Here is a 23002-nt window from a genome sequence, read left to right as displayed (position 1 = left end):
CCATACATGTTAACATTCAATACATATTGATGACAAAGAGACATAATTCATCCTTTTTTTTAAAAATACTTGTTTTGTAGAAATAAAGACAACATTTTACCTGAACATTGTGAGCTTTTTGACTCCTCTGAAAGCACAAAATTTTGAAGAGAGATAGTCAAGATATGCCAGTTGCCCCAGAGTAAGTTCATTCCATCCTGGGATTACTCCACATTTAATATTTGTAGCTTAGGTGAGACTTTGTCTCTCCATAAACACATGATCATGCTCCTGGCTAATGTATGAAACTTAAACCAAGACTTTTAAACTTACATAAAGCACAAACATCACTACACAGGCAGAGATAAAGATGCTTGGCCATATATTTCAGATGTGAACATAAACTTGGACCTGTTTGGCTTATGGCTTCAGAACCAAGTTATGGGCCTGTTTCTGCTAAAAATTTTCAGATTTACATGCAAAATAAACACGTGACAATTCCATAGGGCCAAGGGCCTCTGACCTCTTTGGCCTTGGGCCTGAAAGACCCCTCATGTCACAGCTGACATAGAACATCAGACAATTCTTGCCAACCTCCCTAAGGACCTCTGCTGTCTAATGAATCAGACAGTGCTACACATCTACACAAGGAATGGATTAAGGACTCATCATGGAGTAATTCTTTCCCAGCACAACATTGGGTCAGACACTCATGTTTCTCTACCACCATTACCTACAAGAAATCACAATTATCTCTGCCTTTTAACATATAAATCTTACGTATGATAAATTATATATTAAATTTATATCAGGCAACACAATTGGCACAAAGAAAATCTTTTGATCAAAATATACTATCCTAGGTGAGTGATGGAATAGTCTTAAAAGATTATCAGTTTCATGAGGCATGCTGTCCTCAGCGTGAGGACACATCAAACTCAGAAATAAGAAGTTTGTAGGAATATAACTGAACATATTGTAGGAATAGTTCTTTTATGCTTCAAATCACCATGGTACTTAAAGCTGTTTGCAAGGTAACTGACTGAAATTTGTAAATGACTGGAAGAACCTCTAATTATCAGGTAAAAAAGTAAAAGTAATTGTTGTTTAGGGTTCTTGAACTCAAGGTCTTACCTTATAAGTTACTGGAAATACGGTACATGCATTAGAGAGCTATTTAACTTCTGATAAACATTAATTAATAACTTTCATACTTTTAACATATTTTCTCAATTTATCATAGTTTATGTAAGAGAGATTTAGTTCTGATTATGTCAGCTACTGCTAACTTGTCCTCCTAAATATTAGCATTACTTTAAATACAAAAATATATTCACATTGAGAACATTAATGTCTAAATCTCTTCTGGTGAGAAAATGCCACAGGTAACAATTGAATTTATTCCATTTATTTCTGGTCATCTTGATACATAGCACGTATAACTGTTGTTAATTAAAAAAAAAAGAAAAGGAATATGTAAAGATATAGTTTTAATGTGAAACAAGAATACTGCATAAAAATATCTTTTTTACTACTATATTTTTTATGAATGACACTGGAATACAGGGACAACCAAAATTATTTTAATGAATTTACAGTAATATCACTGATCTGTTACTATATTCCCTCTCCTCTCCCTTTAACTTCTAAAGACACAGTACAAAATGTGTTTCCATGTTTATTACTTGGTAATAGAGAAAAAAAATCCTGTCCAGTCTCTACAAATGCAAAACTTTCATTTTTCTTCCCATTGTGATGCTTTTCTTTGCAACAGCATAATTCCATTGACTTAAAAAAGGCATTTAATTCCATGAGAGGGTAGAATGAGGCTCATGGGTGTAAGAATTTTGCAGTGATAGAAACTGTAAACACAGGATTTGAATTAGTTCAGACATGTTCTGACACAACATTGTGAGAAGGGGAAATACCAATTTAAGGAGTTCTTTCACAGAACTATACCCAAATGAAACAGCAACCATAAGTCAGCATTCCATACCTCTAGGTTACAAGAAAAAACGGTGTCTACATTTTCAGGTGATTTCTAGCCTACATAAAACAAGAGTGGTTGCACTGTTACCAGATACACAGGTATATGTACATTATACAAAAAAATTAGTCCTGCATACACGAGTGTCAATTAAAATATCTTTACAAGAATGAGTAAGGAACTTAGAAGAAGCCTTAAAAATACCTCGGTGCAGAAAATGTGCACAAAATTTATGCACGGAGTAAATCTCACTTAAATTCCCCAAAGAAGGAAAGTTTAAGTGAGACAGAAATATGCCCACAGAGTGGTTTTCATCCCTAAAGAGATGAAAAACAATGCCCCTAAAGATGAGTGCTGCATTTTTACCTGCAGTGAACAACATCATAAGAACATTTAGCATTTCAAAAGAGACTTTGAAATAAATTATGGAAATTTAGTATAATGTTAACACAGCACAAGTCTCAGCAGTTCCTGCCCTGTTAGTAGCTACACATTTATACTGCCCACTGTCACTTTGCATCAGGTTTTCAATGGTAAGGCTAAGAGAGCCATCCTGCTCTTCCTGCAGACAGTACCTATCCCCTTCCAACAACATCCCATCCTTGTACCAGCAGACACTTGGGTGGGGGGAACCAGTCACGAGACACTGGAAGTCTACTGAAGCACCCACAAATGTACTGTAGTCAGAAATGAGCCTAACAAATCTGGGAGGAGCTTCTGTGACCTGGAATTCAAAGCTGCAGCTCTCTGAGTCCTCTGCCCTAAACTCAACCCGTTCCTCTTGGGATGGCTCTGCAAAAACATCAAAACTAATGTTAACACACTTCTCCCCTTCCACTTCCTGCTCTTGCTGAGTCACTGCAAGCAGTTGGATCGCTTTTTCTGAGTCATCTCCATGCGGCTCAAACTCAAACTCCAGTTCTATTTCTGACTGGTCACCTGGGCTCACAGTCTTACTCAAAAGCAAGTCACATTTCTGGGGCCTTTTTGGTTCAGAGTCCATGACTGTCTCACTGCTCACCTTAGCATTTCCTCCCTGCTGAGCCATGACCACAAGGGAGCCTTTACATGTTGCTTCTCCCAGCCTATTCATTGCCTTACAGTGATACCAGCCACTATCAGAAGGACCTACAGTTTGGACCTTCAGACTGTGAAGTCCCTCCTTCTGACTCACAACATACTTCCCTGTGCTAGGCGTCACACAGGTGTCACCTCTGAACCACTGAACTACTGGGACAGGAGTACCTGTTACCACACACTCAAACACTGCCTCCAAGCCTTCTGTCACCTTGATATCTGAAATGGGCACAGCAAAGCGTGGAGGCATTTCAGTTACTTGGAAATCAATTTTTACATCCTCATTCTGCACTGCAGCCAAGCCTGCAGCTTGTTCTAACAAGGCAAGTGGAAGGACATCCAGGGAAACTACCATGCTCTTCTTATCTGGGCTAAACTCAGGACTGGTTATGATTTTGACCTGCTTCTCAAACTCCTTCACTTCATTTTCATCCAGCTCCACTTCCAGGAGGATTTCTTGTGGTGAAGGTGACCTTGAAGATGTGTTTTGGTCCAGGTCAAAGTGTATAACATGCTGGTGGGTAACAGGGGGTGGCAGTGCTAGTGACCGTCCACATTCAGGCAGAACTTCCACCTGCGCAATACTTTTAGCTTCCCCAGCAATGTTCACTGCATGGCACAGATACTGTCCTCCATCGGCTTTCTGGATATTAGTGATCTCCAGAACACATTTGTCCCCATCCTTCTCTATTCGTACTCTCTCATCCAGCTCCAACAGAGACTTATTACGATACCACTTCACCTCTGGCTTGGGCACACCTACCACCTCAGCCACAAACCTCAGTGTGCTGCCCTCACACAATCTCCTCCTGTTCAATGCCTTGAGGAATGCAGGTGGCATTTCCATGCCTGATGGCTCCAGAGACTCACGGGGGGTCCTAAACACGTCAGCTTGGGGCTGGTCTGGAGGCTGATGCCTCCTCTCACAGAAGGGGAGTGTGGTCAGGGCATCCTTATACTCCCCAGTGGGTGTCCGGTAGCGCTCTGGTGGTGTGCTGTCCCCTGATGGAGAGTAGGGTCCCTCAAAGGGTGTGAAGTAGCGCTCTGAGGGTGTGTTGCATTTTGAACCCTCAGAGGGTGTGTAGTAGCGCTCAGGGGGTGGGCTGTACACCGAGCCTTCAGACGGTGTGGAGTAGCGTTCGGGGGGTGTGCTGTACCCTGAGCCTTCAGATGGTGTGGAGTAGCGCTCGGGGGGCGTGCTGTACCCTGAGCCTTCAGATGGTGTGGAGTAGCGCTCAGGTGTGCTGAGTGGGGTGTGGTAGGATGCTGAAGAAGCAGTTTCAAAGATTTCCACTGAGGAGGGAGGTGTGTAAAAGCGGTCTGAATCAGGTGACTCCTCTCTGCTCCCACTCTCCAGCTCTATGGACATTTCTGACTCAGGAGAAAAGGGCCGGGCAAGTTCCTGATGGTTGTTGTAATAATCATAAACCATGCTGAAGGTAACCTCCTCCACTTCCAGTGAAGTGATAGTTTCTCGCTGCTCCTTCTGAACTGTTTGTTTCAGATCTGGAGTTTCATGTATCCCAGTGGATCTTAAATAATTGGTCAGTGACAAATCAGGCTCCGGCTTTGACACTTGAACAGCACTGGGCTCTGGACCTGCAGAAGTATCCTCCCACAGTCCTTCTTCATCTAGGCTATTTTCAGAGGCTTCCTCAGTGGCAGTCCTGTTCTTGTCCCAAGAGTCCTTCCTTTGCTCCTTCTGTGCCACAGGGTCATCCATTACTAAACCACATATGAGTTGCCCAAAAGAGAAGCCCTTGGTTGCGTTTGGTTCCTGTTGTGTGTCCCTGAGCATCTCCTGAGCGGAATCTGTGCTTTCTGTCTCACACGTGAAGCTGCTCATTCCTGTCTCAAAGACCTTATCTATCCTGGAACCACCATCTTCCTCAGCCTGATGCTCAACCTGGGGTTTCTTTCCATGTGCAGCTTTTTTCAAGTCCATGATGAAGTTATCACTCTGGGAGTCTGTGGGCTCCATCCATTCCCCACTCTCCCACACATGTGTTTCCTGAACTTCTCTTTGGAAATCTACTGTGGACTCCACCAGAAATTCATGATTTTTTTCCTCAAGTGAGTCCTCCACACAGACACTCACCTCTGACTCATGAATTTCCTCAGCAGGAGGTCCCTCTTCGGCAGATATCATGACACTGCCAAGGTCCTCATTAGGGATTTGCAAATCAGCCCTACCGGTTTCTCTTTGCTGTGCTTCGACCTCCTCCTGCTGCATCCTGTAGCTCTGATGAAGTTCCTCACTCAGAGGCATCTCTTCCACATGGGCAGCATGTTGGTGCACAGAGGAGATCAGCTCAGTTGCTCTTTCCTCCACACTCTCCACAGCTGTGGGGGTTTGTGCCTGTTCTGTGTCTATTGTCTCTGCAGCTAGGAAAGGCTCCACAAGCTTCTTCAGATCAAATATGATATCAGTGTTATCAGCCTCAGGTGGCAACAGCTGCTCTCTGAAATGCCCTTCTTCCAGGTGAACCTCAGCTTCCTCAGTAAAAATCTGACCTGAGTTTTCTATGCCAGGAGGAGTGAGGATTAGATCCAAAGAGCTTCCTGCATCAGGCTCCATTCCTTGCAACATTTGTTCATCATTGTGCATTTCCAAGTGTGTGGCATCACCATCATCAATCATTTCTTCTTTACAAAGATGATCATCACCTTCAATGTCATGGTCAGTATCCAGTGATCTCTCTTGCTCCTTGTGCTGTTCCTTCTGCTGCTCTTCTGTACAGGAGTCATAAAAGCCAAACAGCGCTTTCGTGGGTGCGCTTGTAATGTGCTCCTGCAGGTGGGGCACAATTGTCTCTTCTACAAGAGGCACATCAGGAGTCATTGCCTCCCCGGCAAGGGCATCACTCTCCTCCGTGCAATTACTTCTCTCTTGTACCACAGGTGATATAGGAATGAAAAATTGTGAATCCTTACACTCCCTTGACAGACCAGACTGCTCAGGGGCATGTGTTTGCCCTTGCACTTCCGTAAGTGGTGAATCCTTACACCCCCCTGCCAGAGCAGACTGCTCAGAGACATGTGTTTGCCCTTGCACTTCCATAAATGGTGACTTCAAGATGTCCCAGGACAGAGTATCTGTATGTGGTAGCACCTTGCCTCCTTCAGGCTCCAGCTCCTCTGAAAAGTGACCTGAGTCCTTGGCCACCAGTTCATGCCCTTCTCCGGATATGGTAGGGTGCAGTTCAGTGGTAACAATTCCAAAGCTGTGTTCCTCAGAGACAGCTTTTCCCTTGTGCTCCCTCACCTCAGAAATACCATCTGTATTCCTCACACTTTCTTCTGTATAACCCATTTCTTGCTTTGCATAAGTTTCTGTAATATCCAGCACCATTGTTTCCTCCATCTCACTTTCTCTGAAGTGAGGAGTTTTCTCACACTCTTCCAACTGCTCACCAGGAGATGGAGACAGCCTCAGGGACCAGGGGAGGTGGGCTTCCTCCCCCTTAGGGCATACAATCTGCTCCTCTTCATCCTTCCCAAGTATGCTGAGGCCTTGAGGGTGCAAAACATGGTCCACAGCAGGTTGTTCCTCGGTGCCTCCATCTTTGCTAAATAACTGGGGTGCACTGGGCTGTACTGTCAGCTCAGAGGCACTCTGTGCTGTTCCAGCCACATTTGTGGCCTCTAAACAGTACTGTCCGGCATCTGTGACAGAGACTCCTTGAATGTGTAAGCGGTATGTGCCATTCTTGCCTTCTTCAAACCTCAGCCTCTCACTAGCAGAGAGGCTCTGGCCATTCAGGGACCAGGCCACAGCTGGTGGGGGCTGCCCAGACACAGCACACTCCAACACCACGTCCTCTCCTTCATGGCAGTGAATTTGTGCTGGGGCTTCTGCTACAAATTTGGGTGGCTCATTTCCTATATCAAATGAAAACTTGAATTTGTGCTTTGTGGTGGGAGCAGCTTGGTCTGGAGGGTGTCGTGTGGTGTCCTTCATTTCTGTGTCGTGCTCTGGCGTTGGAGTAGGGGCAGTGATTTTGATCTCCACAGGCAACGACAGCAAGTGTGAGTCTGGAACTGCACTTGGCAGTCCTTTCCTTGCTGCAAAGGCCAGACCAACTTCTTCTTCCTCCTCCTCCTCCTCATTCACTTTCTCCTCCTCCTTCTTCTCTTTCTCCTTTTCTTCTTCCTTCACCTTCTCCCCCTCTTCCTCCTTTTCTTCCTTCCTCTCCTCTTCCTCCTTTTCTTCCTTCCTCTCCTCTTCCTTCTTTGCATACTCATAGGCTGGCATTCGCTGCCTCACATAGAGTGCAGCTGAGGTGCTGACCGTGCCCAGTGGGTTGAAGATCACGCAGGTGACAGTGCCCCCATGCTGTGGGAGCAGGGATGGAAAGGTCAGTGTAGAGCGGCACTCCGTGGTGTGAACAGCGGTGCCCCGGATGCGCCCCACGGGCTCGGCATTGTTGTACCAAGTGACTGTGGGCTGTGGGCGGCCATGGAAGAGGCAGGAGAAAGTGCACCTTTGCCCCTCAACAGCCTCCTGGGGCTTGACCTCCTGGACAAAGAGAGGTGGGCAAGGCTCCAGAAGCCCACCTGGCATGTGCCATCTCTCTCCTATGGCCTGGGACCTGGAGTAGTGCTTCACTACCTGCACTGTGCGGAGCTCCGAGCCATCCATCTTGGCAGCCACCTTAACTGGGCTGGGCTTCAAATGAGGGCCCTCCTGGGGCATGGACATGTGGGATTCCTGCTTCTTTTGCAGCGCTGCCCTCTTTGCCTCCCGCAGCCTCTGTAGTTTCCAGCGGATCTCCTCCTCTAGCAGCTCCTCAGCATCAGCCACTGTGCCCCTATGCTCCCTACTGCGTGCCACCCCCGGGCGGTGGCGCCCCACCAGGGGCAGGCTCTGAAAATGGATGGTCCGTACCCTGCCTCGTGCTGGTGAGAGGTTCCCCAGCGACTGCTCTGCCTCCTGCCCCTTGTCAAAGGGCGAGCCAGTGCAGCGGAGCACCACCCGCAGCCGGTCCTCCCGCCGCTGCTGCACCAGGCACTCCCAGCTCCGCCGCATCCACTCTGCTTTCTCTGTGAAACCCGAGCCCTGCTGCTGCTCCCCACTGCGGGCCACCAGTAGTGAGGCAGTGGACTCGGCTGAACCCTCGCTGTTAATGGCGAATACCCTGTAGCTGCCAGCATCGTGCTCCCGCACATCCCACAGCTCCAGGCTGGCACGGTGTGTGTGCTCCTCGCTCTCCGTGCGAATCACCTTACGGCAGTCCTGGAAAACGGGCCGGTTGTTGTGAAACCAGGACATGTGGGGTGCCGGGCATGCCACCAGCTTGCACTGGAAGAATGCAGGGTCCCCCTCCAAGACAGACCTACACTTCAGGCCCTGTGTGAAGGTGGGTTTGCGGTTCTGGGGGCAAGCCCGCACTGCCGCTGTGCCACGTCCCTCGAGGTTCACCTTGCTGTGCTGCTCTGCAAGAGAAGGAGACTGGATTACAACATGTCACGTTCTGCCTACCATCTGATTGTAAAAAAATAGCAATATATTGAAATAAAAAATGGGCATGCAACAGATTTCATCACACACCCAGGAAAAAAAAGTAATTCACTCACCATATTTGTTCGAATAAACGCAACGCCTTGCTCTGTTTTAAAGATTGACACGAAAATCGTTCGTTGTCTGTTCTTTCTTCAGACTGTGGAAATTTCTTCTTGAACAAGCAAAAAGGAATTTCAAAATAACACGTTCTTCTGCGTGTATGTTTTTGCTGCCTGGAAAAGCTGTGTGTCTTTGGGTGGCAAAGAAGAAAATCTTACCTGACTTGCAGACAGTAGAATAAACGCCCTTTCTGACCCCTCTGTTTGCAGATTAAATGTTCAAACAAATGAGAAAAAAATATTTTGAAATATATCTTTTTAAAAAGTAAGTAACATGAAATGAGAAGGCGTTTATTCGAACTAATACAGCCACTAACTTCACAGTGTTATGCACAGGGGAAAAAGCAAGCAACATGAACCACATATGCTATCTGCAAGCCAGGGTAAGAGATGTATAATGGTGAATTAATGTATGTAAAGAAAGTGCAAGGAATCAATGGGAATGTGTAGCTTTCACATAACCTAAACAACAAACGCCCTCTAGTATACTTCATCTATCCATCTAGTAGTGTCCACTGAACTGATCAAAGTTAGGCTGCTAACTTGTTTAAAAATAATACAAAGAAGATTTGTATAACTTCCTTCTGAAGTAAACTATTCCATGCATTCAAAAGGAAATTGAACAAATAAAAGCTCTGTATACAACTGCAAAGCATATGAAGTAAAAGTTAAGAATATGGCTGCACAATTACAAATTTGAAGTTTTAAATATATTTTAAAACTTAAATAACCTTATAATGCAGGTAACCCTTTGCATATCAAAACAAACATGCAACATATTCCAATATGCTTTAAAGTGTCTTTCTTTCCCCATCAGACACTTCATGTAAGCAGATAAAAGCTTTTCATAACATTACTAATTACTGGTACTAATTATTCTCATTGGTGATTGTACCTTTCATTTCCATTTCAACCTCTTCCTCTAGCTTCTCATGAACAATTTTTTCAGGAGCTAGAATAAAAAAGAGAAAGATTTTTGAGCTATAGTTTTTAAATGTGCCAATCAACACTTTATGTAGTAAAAAACATCCAATCTTGTTTCCAAATAAACAGAAATTCACACATACATACACATAAATGCATGCCAAACAATTCAAACACTTGATAAATTCTGAGAACAGAGTAATCAAATATTTTCAAACTTGTTTGCAATGTACATTTTTCTATAAGATTTGCTTTCTTTTTTGCAGGGTGGGGGAAAGTTTCTAGTGCAACATGCCTTTATCATGCTGTAAATCCCTGAAGAAAACATTCAGCAATCCACAGACTAATAAGATGCTTCTCGTTCTTTATCATCTCTCAGGGAATGAACGTACTGAAATGCAATGATGCTATGCATAAGGAATTGATACTTAGAAGGAACATGCAGTTGCCAACCTGTCACTTTCAGATGAGTGCTGCACTCGGCTTGTCCTGCGGGATTAACTATTCTGCACTTGTATATACCCTTGTGGTTCTGACCAACTTTCAACAATCTTAAGCTGCACAGGGGCCCATCATGTTTTAAGTAACACAGTGCAGACTCCTGAACTATTAGCTGATTGCACAACCAGACTACGCAAGGTGTAGGCACACCTTTCATTATACAAAAGAGAAACACATCATCTCCTTCTTTTACAGTAGTTTCTGAAGGCAGAGTTTCAAGAAACTCTGGTGCTTTGGCATCAACTTCTGTGATGTCTTCACATGGCACAACATCAGGATAGTATACTCTGTTTCTTTGCTTCTCAGTTTCATATGGTCTTTGGGATGTAGATATGAACAAGCTTGAGGTTTTCTTAGGAGATTCTTGCTTAACTTCAGATGCTTTAAATTGACAATCTTTGGCTGCTTTAAAGCTTTTATTATCTGATTCAAGAATAATTTTTGTTACTGCTTTGGCTTGTGCTTCTTTTGCTAGGTAAGAATAAAGTTAGGAAAAGGATTAGGTCAGATGTTTTGCAGGAATAAAAAAATATCCTTATAATTGGGGGGGGGGGACTCCATTAATTAGTATTGAAAGTTTGTTGGGCATATTAGTGCTAAAATAATGCTATTAAACAGGAGTGACTGCACATTAAAGAGCTCTATTCCTGCTAGCAATTCCTGCTAATTCTGGGTATCACTAAAGCCTATGGGAGTTGCATGGGACCAAGACTTGCTTTTAATTTAAAGCCTTAATTTGGAAAGTAGCAGTAGATTATGTAAAACCTTCTGCACAGCTCTAGAGTGAAAAAAGAAATTTCAGTAATCAAGAGCCAAATCAACAGGGTCAATGCCTTTCTCATTATTCATATTAGTTTTCTGTTCTTGATTCCTTGTAATTCAGGAGAAATAATATCACCTGTCTAATGTAGTGATAATATATTTACTGGTGATAGCACTACTAACATTTTACTATGCTGATGTCAGGAAAGGGTGGAAAGAGTCTTAGCAAAAAATAAATACCTATATCTTAGGGATAGTAAAGTGTAGAAGACAATTCAGTATTGCAGTAATATAATACTTACACCTATTAATCCTTTCAAGGACATTAACTTATATTGCCAACTTTGCAATGGAAACCTTAGATTTATTTGAAAGAAGTTGGAATTTGATATGACCAGATATCTAATTCAACATTACTTATCCAATGTTCTTATCTTCCTTCAACTCCAGCTTCAGGAATTAACAAAATATAAAAATTCCTACAATTCCTACATCTCACTGCATATCATGAAGTATATGAGGAATAAAAAGCCTCAGACATCTGTGACTTGACAGGAAGAGGCACAAAGTTACAATATCATCTTCCCAGTACCGCGTATTTCACTTATGAATAGAGTTGTAAATGTGAAGGAAAACCCCCAGATTATTATTAATAGAGTTTTCTCAATTAACAAATGATAATAAAGGCATTATGAGTGAGCTCTAGGTAGTTATAATGGAGTTCCAAAAGGTAAGTGATAATGTTAAAAGTCAGATAACCACCTTTGACGGTTAGTATTGCAGAAGTTGTTGTCCCTCCATGGTCATTATAAATAGTACAACTGTACAGTCCTTGATCTGTCAGCTGGGCATTTAAAATTGTGAGCAGAAGAACACTTCCATTTTGTGATATCTTCAATTTTTCAGACACTTCTATTCTTTTTCCTTCGTGGGCCCAAAGAAACTCATAGAAGAATTCATTTTCTAAGGCACATATGAACTGAGCAGTGTCACCGTGTTTCACAGTTAGGTCTCTGAGTTGCAAGAGAATCTTGGGAGGGACATCTTTCATTTCCTGAGAGGTGGTCATAGAGATCTTGGTGCTCTGAGATGTTTGGGAAAGGACTGTTGTGTGCATGGCTTTTATTTCTTCAACTGATGTAGCCTTCACGGTCAAACTTTTTGATACACTTTCAAAAACCTGTACACCCAATTCCTGTGATGGTTGTTGCACTGATTTAAATTCTTTTTGATAATTTTCAATGTTCTTCTTTGTGAGAGGAGGAACATGAAGTTCTGATATAGCCTGTGACCGGATAGACTCTTTTACATCTTTCCCAGAACTTTGCCTATCTAGGGCTTGCACTGTGTAATCAAGTAACAAAAATAACAACATTAGTATCTAAAGAAGTTCACTGGACCATGCTCTGAACAAAATCAAACAGCATGGAGGATGAAAATGAACGATCTCCATTTGAAAATTCAGCATGCCAGATGCACTACTCTCGACACAGAAATTATCCATTCACATGTATGAATGACAAGTGATGCCTAAGCTAGTCATGCATTTGATAGTCAGTTGATGCTTCTCTCTTCCTTCACTAAAGTGGTCCATTTTAGGATAGGAAACTTACTTAAAGGAGGTATTTTTTGTTTGTTTTTAAATAGGACAGTGCAAAATACCTCAGTCAATGCTATAAAAATTACTTAATTAATTTTTTAAAAAATCTGTATGCCTTCATTTAATTTATTCTATTCTTTGACTTCTGTTGAAATATAAATTTGAAAATTTCCAAATGTTACAGCATGAACAGAAGAAATGAGAGTGACTGGGTTACTGAGGGTAGGTACTACTAACATTAGCTGGGAAAGAAAAGGTGTGAAACAAGGAAATAATTAGTAATAGCACAAAAGTGTGGTATACAACAAACTGAATCCCTTTGAAGTAAAAATGGGGCTTTACCTTCTGCAGTCACTGTAAGTGTAGCTGTACAAGTTGTTTCTCCAGCACTATTTCTTGCCTTGCAAGAGTATTGGCCAGCATGCTCTAAGAAAGCATCTACTATTATCAGTGTAGCTGTGCCTGTAGACTCATCAAAGTGGAAAACTAAGTCTTTTTTTGGCAACATGAGTCGTTGATTATGAAACCATTGGATTTTTGGTTTGGCCCTGCCAGAGACTCTAGCTTGAAATCTGACTGATTCCCCGCTGCATACCCTGCAGCTTGAAATAGGCTGGATAAAGGTGGGCCTTTGGCCAATATACTCCTCCTTAAGTGAAACAGATGAAGAAACATGCCAAGGGGACTCTGATGTAACTTCTTCAACATTTTTAAATCCTGAAAAGAAGCATGCCAACTTTTAATTTCTTACCCTACACTACAATGAATTTTCTCTCTCATTCAAGATTTTTTTTTCTAACTTGCAACTTAACAGCATGAATTATTCTCATTCATCATTTATAAAATTTATTGCAAAAAGAAAACAAAATATTTATGGTTAAATAATATGAAGGACAATATAGAACATCAAATTATCCAGGCAATATTTCTTCTCTAAAACTTTGGTCAATGTTTCATCAATTCATATGAATGTAAACTTTTTCTTTTCCGTTGCTACACAGCTGCTACACATCTCTATTTAAGACATTTTTCAACACTTTCCAAGTAACTTATTTTGTACAAAAAGTCTTCCTAGATTGTCTTCACAGTCAAATCAAAGAATGTGTAAGCAAAGAAATTCTATTAGAAAGAAGGCTTTTACCATCTTCAGTGTATGACAGATTCTAAGACTGCAGAAAATGAAAGGGGAGGGGGGCATGGAACACTGCAAAATTGTGAAATAGATTTTGTTGTTCATGACCTATATTTTGGAGACATAAGCAAATGCTGTGGACATTATAAATGGTAGCAATTAATTGAGTTAAAAGACAACATGACAGACAATGACTCACATAGAATTATCAGTATAAGATGAGTATATTAAGATGAGTATTGGAACATAACCTAAACAAGACAACTTCTTTAATTGCACAGTGTACCTTCTAACTTCAAGGTAGCAGTGCTTGTCACTTGGCCTACAGAATTACTAGCCACAAAGGTATAGATTCCTTCATCCTCTGGGTAGGCTTCAGCAATCTCCAGCTGGTAAGTGTCTTCAAACTGAGTCATTCTAAAGAAACGCGATGGCTTGATCTCCTTCTCTTTGCTGTACCAGGAGACTTTCAGATCTGCTCAAGCAAAAGAAAGAAAGAAAAAGTTATGATATTATACTAGTAAGTAAACACTATTTTTATATTTATATCTGCCAAAAATCCTAATCTCAAGTATCTAAGTTTAAATGTGCCTTGTATTACTCTGGTAAAGTATGATGAGTACAAAGTAGCCTATTGTTGCTTTAAGTTTTGCTTTGTGCATTGGAAATATTTGTATGGAAAACCTGATCCTGGGTGCTGATACATTACTGAGTAAAAAAAAATTATTCCTTTCCTCTCTTAATGTAAAAATTTTGAAATATTTTGCTACTACTAAAATCAGATAAACTCTCTTTTTTAAAATGGGATTTTGCTACAATTGCATGATTAAATAGGCTATAAAATCATTAGCTTTAACTAATCAGGTTAAAAAATTAAAACAGAATATTCTTCTGTTAAGTACAGTACCTCACCTCTTCTTGTTGCAAATATTAGAAATTTTACATGTCATATTTCTCAGGGAAGATTCTATGTTTGCACCTTTACAAAATTCCGATATAAAATGTTGTATTAATTGTATAGGTTCTTGTGGACTTGAGAAAGAACAGGACTGAAGCAGACTTTAGTCTTGCCTCTCCATTTGTCATTATACTACATTATAAATCAAATGTTGTAGCACAAATAGTGGGTTATTATTGTCATCAGAAGAGTGTTTTCAATAGCCAGTTGCACAAAGTGTACCATTAAAAACATGTATTTTCCATCATGTGTTATCTAATCTAATATAAAAGTTTTTCACAACACAAGTGAGAGGTATGCAAATCCATTTGGATACATTATTCAATAAAGGAAATTTTCAATAGGAAAAATTTCTTCACTGAAAGGGTTGTCAAGAACAGGCTGCCCAGGGAAGTGGTAGAGTCACAGCCCCTGGAGGTATTTAAAAAGCCATGTAGATGTGACACTTAAGGACGTGGTTTAGTTGTGGACTTGACAGTTCTGTGTTAACAATTGGACTTAATGATCTTTGAGGTCTTTTCCAACCTAGATGATTCTATGGTTCTATGAAGGAAGACCTAGATGAAAGGATCTTTATATTCCGTGCTGGAAATACAGCTTCCAAATTCACATACAGTTCTACTAAAAAAATGTTACATTAGCATGCACTGAACAGAGTGCAGGCCAGTCCAACATATATTTTCTGAGTTTTAGCAGCACTTCTAAAGCAGAATGATGTTGCAAAGCCTTTTTTTTCTTTTTTTTTTTTTAAATGGAGTTTGTTTTCAAGTGATTAAAATGCAAATCATACATATTTGCATATACATGTATATTACTAATTTTACATGGATTTTTATGGAGCTGTCACTCAGGATTATTTTTAAGTTTGGAGGTTTATTTATCTTTAAATAATTGTAAATTCTTTGGGATTTGAACTGGATCTTATTCTGCAGTTTATTGTGTGAATACTTTATTATGAGTCATATTCAAGACCATTTACTGAAGCGAAGAAAGGTAATTTTATTTGGCTTTGCGTTAACGTGGAAAAATATTTAATTGTAGAACGACATTCTATATAACTAAAACTAGAAAACTTACTTAAGTAAAATCTACACTTAAAGAGACAATGAGCAAACACCATTTTATGGTAGGAAAAATAAAGCAATCACAGTTTAGTGTTTGCAGAGTGATATGAAATATTTAGGAATATTAGGGTAAAGGTTGAATCACAGTTTCAGTCTGTTTGTTTAGTTAATTGACGTGATGGTATGTGTCAACAGAAACTTCATCGTATTCGTTTAACACGATAATGCTTTTCCACAAAGAAACTCTACATTTTACTGACTGACACAGCTTTCTAACAACAGTTAGCATTTGAAACACTGAGAAGTTTCCAAAGACAAGTTTTGTGAAAGAGATCTTCTTTTTAGAAATGCTTAATATGTTTATGACAGTTTAAAACTTCCATGCTTGATGCCATCTCTGACTTATTTAACTGAAAGTTACACTGAAAGTCAGTAACCTTTTGATGTGTGTGTATATCAAATAACTGTACTTCTAGGGGAAGATTGATCCAAGCACATACATTGGTGAATTTTTTTCTGAGTTCAAGATAAAAAATTCTGAGAGATGAGATGATGTACAGGATTTAATTAAACTCACCTGTCCCTGTAACTCTGCACTGAAAACAAGCAGAATGTCCCTCAGATGTAACAGTATCACGTAGTGGTATTATGACAGCAGGTGGATACACTGGCATTTCTAGCTCAGGAGAAACAACTTCTGGGACTAAAGAACAAGAAAAAAAAGTAATTTTTAAAGATGAAGAACAACTATCTCATTTCACAAACATTGGTATTTATGAGCATGGGAAACTCACTTTCCACTGAAAGTGAAGCTGAAGTTGTTGCAACTCCATAGTCATTTTTTGCTTCACAGGTGTACACTGCTGCATCTTCTGGGAAAGTTTCAATGAGCAATAGAGTATATTCTTGTGCATCATGAAGAAATTTGCACTTGAAACCTGGAGAAAGCTGTTGATCATCTTTGTACCAGGAAATTTTGGGCTGGGGTTTGCCAGATATCATAGCACAGAAGCGGGCAGGTTTGCCAGACTCCACGGTAGTTGGCTCTAGCTCCTGAATAATCTGAGGTGGTTCTGGAGCTGAAAATTGGGGAGAAGGGAGGGTAAGAGAGAGAGGAGAAAGAAGGAGAAAGAAAAATCTCATTATTGATATTTATTATTGATTCAAAACTATTTGTAAGGAATTCATTAAAACCAAACAAAACAAACACACAAAACCCCACCAAAACCGCTATTATTCCTAATCAAGTGTGCACATGAAAATTCTCCCTTTTTCTTGATATGAGGAGGGATGATCTAGCAGTATGTGCCTTAACATAATTAGCTGTGTTGGTGTAAGTGTTTTCTGGTAAAATATGTCCAAGAATCACTAGGTTGATCTCTCTGGGAAGGCGTATTTGTCCAGATGAACAAATGAGTTTTATTTAGACTCAATAAATGTTCTGGTCTAAGTAAATACAGCGCAAAGAGATCTGCTATGGTATTTTTATCAGCTAACCAGCTATTTCAATAGAGTGAGAAACATCCATGTACATGAAGAATTTGATAGTATTCCAGATGATCTCTTTGGATTTATCTTTTTCTTTCAGATTCGAAATTTCTGAGAAGCTATATAGAAATCAGAAAAACACTGGGTAATAAATACAGTCAAAGCATTGGTTATGGGGACACATACCATTCACATAAAGAATAACAGAACTCCTATTCCGTCCTGCAACAAAAGTATATTCTCCAGCATCAGAGTAAGTGGTTTCAAAGATGCTCATTCGATGGACTCTCCTTTCTGCCACATATCTGTATCTTTCCTCATACTGGAAGTTGATCTCAATACCATCCTTGTACCACTGTGGTTCGATGTCATCTTCATTGACTTCAAATTCAATTTCAGCTCTTTGTCTCTCAATGACCTTTATACAAGTAGAATAAACAGTAGAAATTAAATTTCTTTTTACATATGCCACTTTCCAGTTTTCTAGAAGAAGGCCCTGACCTTATAATTACAGATTTTTGTGTTAGGACTTCCTAGGTGCTCTTCCCTTGCATTATTCTTTGCTTGGCATAGTTATGAAATACTTATTTGTCTGTATAGGTCATACCTGAATATCTTTATGGACGCTTCTGATGCGAATGTCACGACCTTCCACTATCAAATTGGCACTGGATGTGTTTCCACCTGCCACTACAGTGTACTGACCAGCATCAGACATTCTTGTGGAAGGAATGATGAGACGATGGACATATTTCTCTCTCTGAATTTTCATCCTAAGGACATCAAAAAAGAAAATAAGCTAATTATTTCCTGAGGGAAAATGGATAGCAAAAGTTACTATGATATAGAAGCAATCATTTACCTGTCACCAATCTGGAGTTCTTGCCCATCCTTCATCCACTGGACCTGAATGTCAGGCTCTGAAACTTCACATTCAAAAATAGCCCTCTTCTTCTCCACCACCTTGACATCCTTAACATGCTTCCTAAATTCAATGTGACGAGCTAGGGCAGAAAAATTGTAAAATGAGTGCCTTGATGTTAGTTAAGCCACTAGAAGTCACTAAATATACAAATCAAGAGAGCAAATACCTTCCACATATAAAGTGGCTGATGAAGCTGCTTTTCCAGCAACAAAAGTATATTCTGCAGCATCCCCAAAATGCACATTCCTTATGGAGAGGGAGTGTGTAAGCTTCTTTGTTCGTATCTGGCATTTATCCGTTGATTTTATTTCTATGCCATTCTTTAGCCATTTATATGAGATGCCTTCATAGTTAACCGTGACTTCAAATGTTATTGTATCTTTCTCTTCAGCGTTGATGTCTTGTAGCATGGAAGTAATTAGGATGGCTAAAAGAAAAGAAATGGACTTTTTTGTAAATGCATGTTAACAGGATCAGAGATGTTTCAACTTCCTTAAGACAATTTTGGTAATTTTAAAAGGTAGGGTTTTTGTCCAGAATCAATACTACAATTAAATCTCCCACAACTGCTGAATTACATAGGAATCCAAATTCTGTCTCCTCTGGTGACTTGGAGTTTAGGCATGCTTGCCTAAACAGAAGAATAGGGTCTGACTTTCAAGTTCACTGCTCCTAGATCTTTTTCAATAATACAGTTAAGGCTGTTTAGTGTTATTTAAAAATACCCCTACAACAGTGCTGTTTTTGTCTCAGTTGCACTATTTCCATCTGTTTACACAAATTCTATTCTTGGTAAATAATATAAAATATTCTGGTAAATTAATTTTTACATACGTTTTACGGTCAGGGTCGCACTGACTCTATCATTTCCACAGACAAATGTGTATTCTGCAGAATCTTCACTGCTTGTGTTCATGATATTGAGCTGATGAAGTTTCCCCTGGACCACTATTTTGAACTTTTCACTCATTTCAATCTCCACACCGTTTTTCAACCAGACAGCAGGCACATTGAAATGAGAAACTTCACATTCAAAAGAGGCGGTTTTGGTCTCAGGGATTTCAATATTTTTCATGGTCTTTGTGATATGCAGAGCTAAGAGGGGGTGGAAAAAAGACAAAAGAAAGAATGTTTTTTAAAGTCAATATGCATGGTAGTCTGCAAAAAACCAAGGGTAACAGGCTATGAAGTATCAGGTCAAGTTGTTCAATATGAGTTGAATATGAATATGAACAATTCATATAATGACTTTCTCACAAACTTAAAATACTTACTTTCTACAAACAGTTTTGCTTTACACTCCATTTGCCCAACAAGGGCTGTGTATTCCCCAGCATCATCAGGAGATATATTATGCAGCATAAGCTTGTGAACTTTCCTTTGAGAGATCATCTTGTATTTATCACTTTGTTTAAGCTCAATATTTTTGTGGAACCACCGGACTGGTACAGTATCATGGGATACACTAAGTTCAAATGAGACAACAGCATTTTCCAAAGCAGTCACATCCTTTGGTTTTTTGATGATCTTGACAGCTTGAAGAAAAAAGTTAGCAAGATTCAGCAGTGTAAATGATGTAAATTTCAAACCACACATTACAGCAAATATTCAAATCACATTGACTTACTTTCCACATGAAGTCTGGCATTTGCTCCTATTTTTCCAAGTTTAAAGCTATAAACAGACTCATCAGTGACCACACAGTGCTTGATTCTCAGTGTGTGAACAGTTCCTTTCACTGTAATTTCATATTTGTCATTTGATTGAAGTTCAACACCATTTTTAATCCATAGAGCTCCTTTCACATCAGGGTGGGTCAGTTCTACACTGAAAACTGCCTCCTGTGATTCTGTCACAGTCAGGTTCTTTAGTGTTTTCTTTATCTTAACAGCTAGGAAGATAAAGGGAAAAAAATTTAAAAATCCACAAATTGACAGAACAGATCAAAATTTAAAACTATAGTAAATATAATAATCTTAATGAAATTGAATCATGGTGTTTCATTTTATACATTTATTGACTTGTGCAAGTTCCAGTAAAGTGGTGTGCTTGGAACTCAACAAGGAACCTTTACCTTTAGGATCTGTGAGAAATATTTCGTTTGAGGTTCTTTATTTTTGGTTGTTGGTTTTTTTTTCTGTTGGTCTGGTTAGTTTTGGTTTTGTTTTATTTGATTTAATTCATTTTGCCTGATCCAAGGCACAGTAAGTGATGCTGGACTAAGTCTTAAAGACATCTGATAGTTACAAAAATACTGACCTTCGACTTTCAGCTTGGCAGATGTCTTTGAGCTTGCTATTTCATAGCTGTATTCACCCATATCATCCAGTTTTGTCACAGGGATAGTAAGCCTTCTCTTAACACCATCAGACTGAGCACGGTACTGATCTGTCATAGCTAATGGTCTACCATTTTGTAGCCACTGGCCTTCTGATTCAGGATTTGCCACCTCACATTCAAAAACAGCTGTCTGGGACTCAGCCACAGTCAGGTCACTGAGAGGCTTTGAAATGGCACCACCTGTTGGGAAGAAAAGGCACATGGTTTTGCCACATTGCTGTGCAGCTTTCCCCAGTACAGAAATGAAAAGTAGGTGCTGGAATTCTTTGCCCTAATTTGCAGCATGCACACAGACATTCTGAATTCTGTGAAAGATCAAGAATAGAGTATGACCTGAAAATTACTGAGATGTTTCTTAATTCCATCCTAGTTATTCTCATTTATTATTTTTGTTATCAGAACAGGTATACTTAGCACTCAAGAAAAAAACCCTCTGTTTTACATTAGTTACATCAAAAGCATGCTACAGCTTTCCTTACGATGGCTCTGCTCTAGTAAAATATATTAGTATTTACTTAAAAACAAAGATAAATTAAAGGCAAAAAACCCCCAAAAAACCAAAGAACAATTGCTACAAGTGAAAAATACAGTACACTGGGCATTTTTTAAATCACAGTGGAATAAAAACCTTGGACTTTAACCCTACTAACCTGCTACTATAAGCTTCCCAGATGTTTTCTTCTCTCCAGCATAAAATACATATTCTCCTTCATCATCTTTCATCATCTTCACCACTGTCAATTTATGTATTTTGCCATGTGCTTCGATTTTATACTTAGGACCAGCCTTTATCTGTTGGCCTTTGAAATGCCAAATTACATCAATTCCTGAATGGGAGAGCTCTACCTCAAAGGCTACATTCTGTGTTTCAGTGCAGGTGATGTCACGAAGACCTCTAATAATTTCAATTTCTATAAAAAGAATAAATTATAAATATATTAGTTGTTTCCACGGTTTGATATTTAAGGAAACTATTTCACAAAGAATTGTGCATCTTAAAGGACACCTACGTTCAACTGTGACATTGCAACTTGTTTCAACTTTGCCAACCATTAGCTTATAACGTCCTTCATCTGATGCATAGGTTGTGGTAAGCACTAGCCTCTGTTTATTGCCTTTACATACAGCCTGTACACGGTCATCAGGCTTTATCTGATTATCATTTAGGTACCACTTGGAAGAAGTCACATCAGGTGCTGAAACCTTGCATTCGAGGATAGCTTTTGTTCCTTCAACAACGTGAACATCTTTTAGAGGCACCACTATTTCCACACCTGTCAAGTCACAAAAATATTCATTGTGAAAAAAAAAGCCTTTAAAAATAATCCTAAAACAGATAAAAATCAAACACCTTCAAAATCATGATAGTGACTTACTGTACACTATGATCTGTCCAGTGGTTGACAGTTCAAGATCAGGAACACTAAAAGAGTAAGCTCCACTATCTTCCTTTGTTGCATCTTCTATGAGCAACATATGTGACTGTTTATCCAACACAATGTGAATACGATCACTTGATTGAATTTCTTGGCCATCTTTCATCCAGACACCTTCTGCATTTTCTAGGGAGACTTTAACTTCAAGTTGCACAATATCTCCCTCACAGACTTTTTGATCAGTAAGTCCTTGAAGAATAACCATGGGACGAGCTGTAGAATTAAATGAAGTTAATTAATACTTATAAGAGGTAAGGAGAATATTGAACAAAGCATTATGGGATACAATAATATAGCTATAATACATACTATAGTGTAGAAAATCTATAATACATAGAGAATAAAAGTATTAGAAATGCTTACGCTTCATCTTCAGTTTGCATTGAGTCCTTTTTCCATCAACAACAAAGCTGTATTCTCCTTGATCATCTTTATTAACATCCTTAATAGTGAGGATTTGACGACCACGGCGGGATGCAATCACATATTTAAGACTAGAAGTGAGTTCAACATCGCCATGATACCATTTCCCTTCCACATCTTCTGGGAAAACCTCACATTCAAGTTCACCTGACAAGGATTCTGGTACTTCAATATCCTCAAGTTCTTTGATAAACTCCACGACAGCACCTACAGGCAAAAATAATTACATTTGTGAATAAGCTTGATTATATACTCCTGATGAAAACATTTCTTACTGAATGAGCTTGAGGAAATATACATATAATGTAACCATTTTACATAAATATGTCTCCAAACCGTCATTCTGGATTCCGAAAATATGAAAGCAGCTCAACATTTAGTAGGGCACTGGACATCTATTTAAATTGCTTGCTTTCTTTCTGAAGCTGATTTTACTTTAACAGTATTGCATGGTACTGAGCTGCAAGCTTCTTACCTTCAACAGTAAGCTTTGCAGTAGTTTTTATGGATTCGTCTTCTACCAGTACACAGCTGTAATCATCAGCATCATTCATATCAATTGTTAGTACAGAAAGAAAGTGAGCCTTTCTGTCTGAGTGCATCCTGTACTTGTCTCCAGAATGAATCTCAATTCCATCCTTAAACCATTTCACTTTGACAAAGGGTTCTGATGTCTCACATTCGAAAGTTGCCATGGAGTCTCTTGATTTAGCAACAATATCTTGTAACTTCTGGGTGAAGCTGATTAACTGCTTGGCTGCAAAATAATATGTAATGAATCAAC

The 23002-nt window shown here is 39.7% G+C and overlaps 1 protein-coding gene across 1 annotated transcript in view; it reads right to left on the bottom strand.

The window, feature by feature from the left end:
* TTN (titin) overlaps window positions 1-23002 on the bottom strand; it is a 240366-nt gene that overhangs the window by 192593 nt on the left and 24771 nt on the right. Inside the window, exons 26-42 of the mRNA XM_050339889.1 lie at window positions 22694-22975; window positions 22159-22425; window positions 21736-22008; window positions 21370-21633; window positions 21010-21270; window positions 20279-20539; window positions 19647-19910; window positions 19294-19554; window positions 18854-19114; window positions 18186-18446; window positions 17957-18098; window positions 17702-17867; window positions 17281-17512; window positions 16401-16685; window positions 16184-16309; window positions 13871-14059; window positions 9561-9617 (exon numbers count right to left, since the gene is read on the bottom strand). Coding sequence (XP_050195846.1) covers window positions 9561-9617; window positions 13871-14059; window positions 16184-16309; window positions 16401-16685; window positions 17281-17512; window positions 17702-17867; window positions 17957-18098; window positions 18186-18446; window positions 18854-19114; window positions 19294-19554; window positions 19647-19910; window positions 20279-20539; window positions 21010-21270; window positions 21370-21633; window positions 21736-22008; window positions 22159-22425; window positions 22694-22975 — 3852 coding nt within the window. The remainder of the gene's footprint in view (window positions 1-9560; window positions 9618-13870; window positions 14060-16183; window positions 16310-16400; window positions 16686-17280; window positions 17513-17701; window positions 17868-17956; window positions 18099-18185; window positions 18447-18853; window positions 19115-19293; window positions 19555-19646; window positions 19911-20278; window positions 20540-21009; window positions 21271-21369; window positions 21634-21735; window positions 22009-22158; window positions 22426-22693; window positions 22976-23002) is intronic.

Source organism: Myiozetetes cayanensis, unplaced genomic scaffold (assembly GCF_022539395.1).
Source record: "Myiozetetes cayanensis isolate MyiCay16 unplaced genomic scaffold, myiCay2020 scf9, whole genome shotgun sequence".
Taxonomy (NCBI): domain Eukaryota; kingdom Metazoa; phylum Chordata; class Aves; order Passeriformes; family Tyrannidae; genus Myiozetetes; species Myiozetetes cayanensis.
This window is presented reverse-complemented; position numbering and strand designations above follow the sequence as displayed.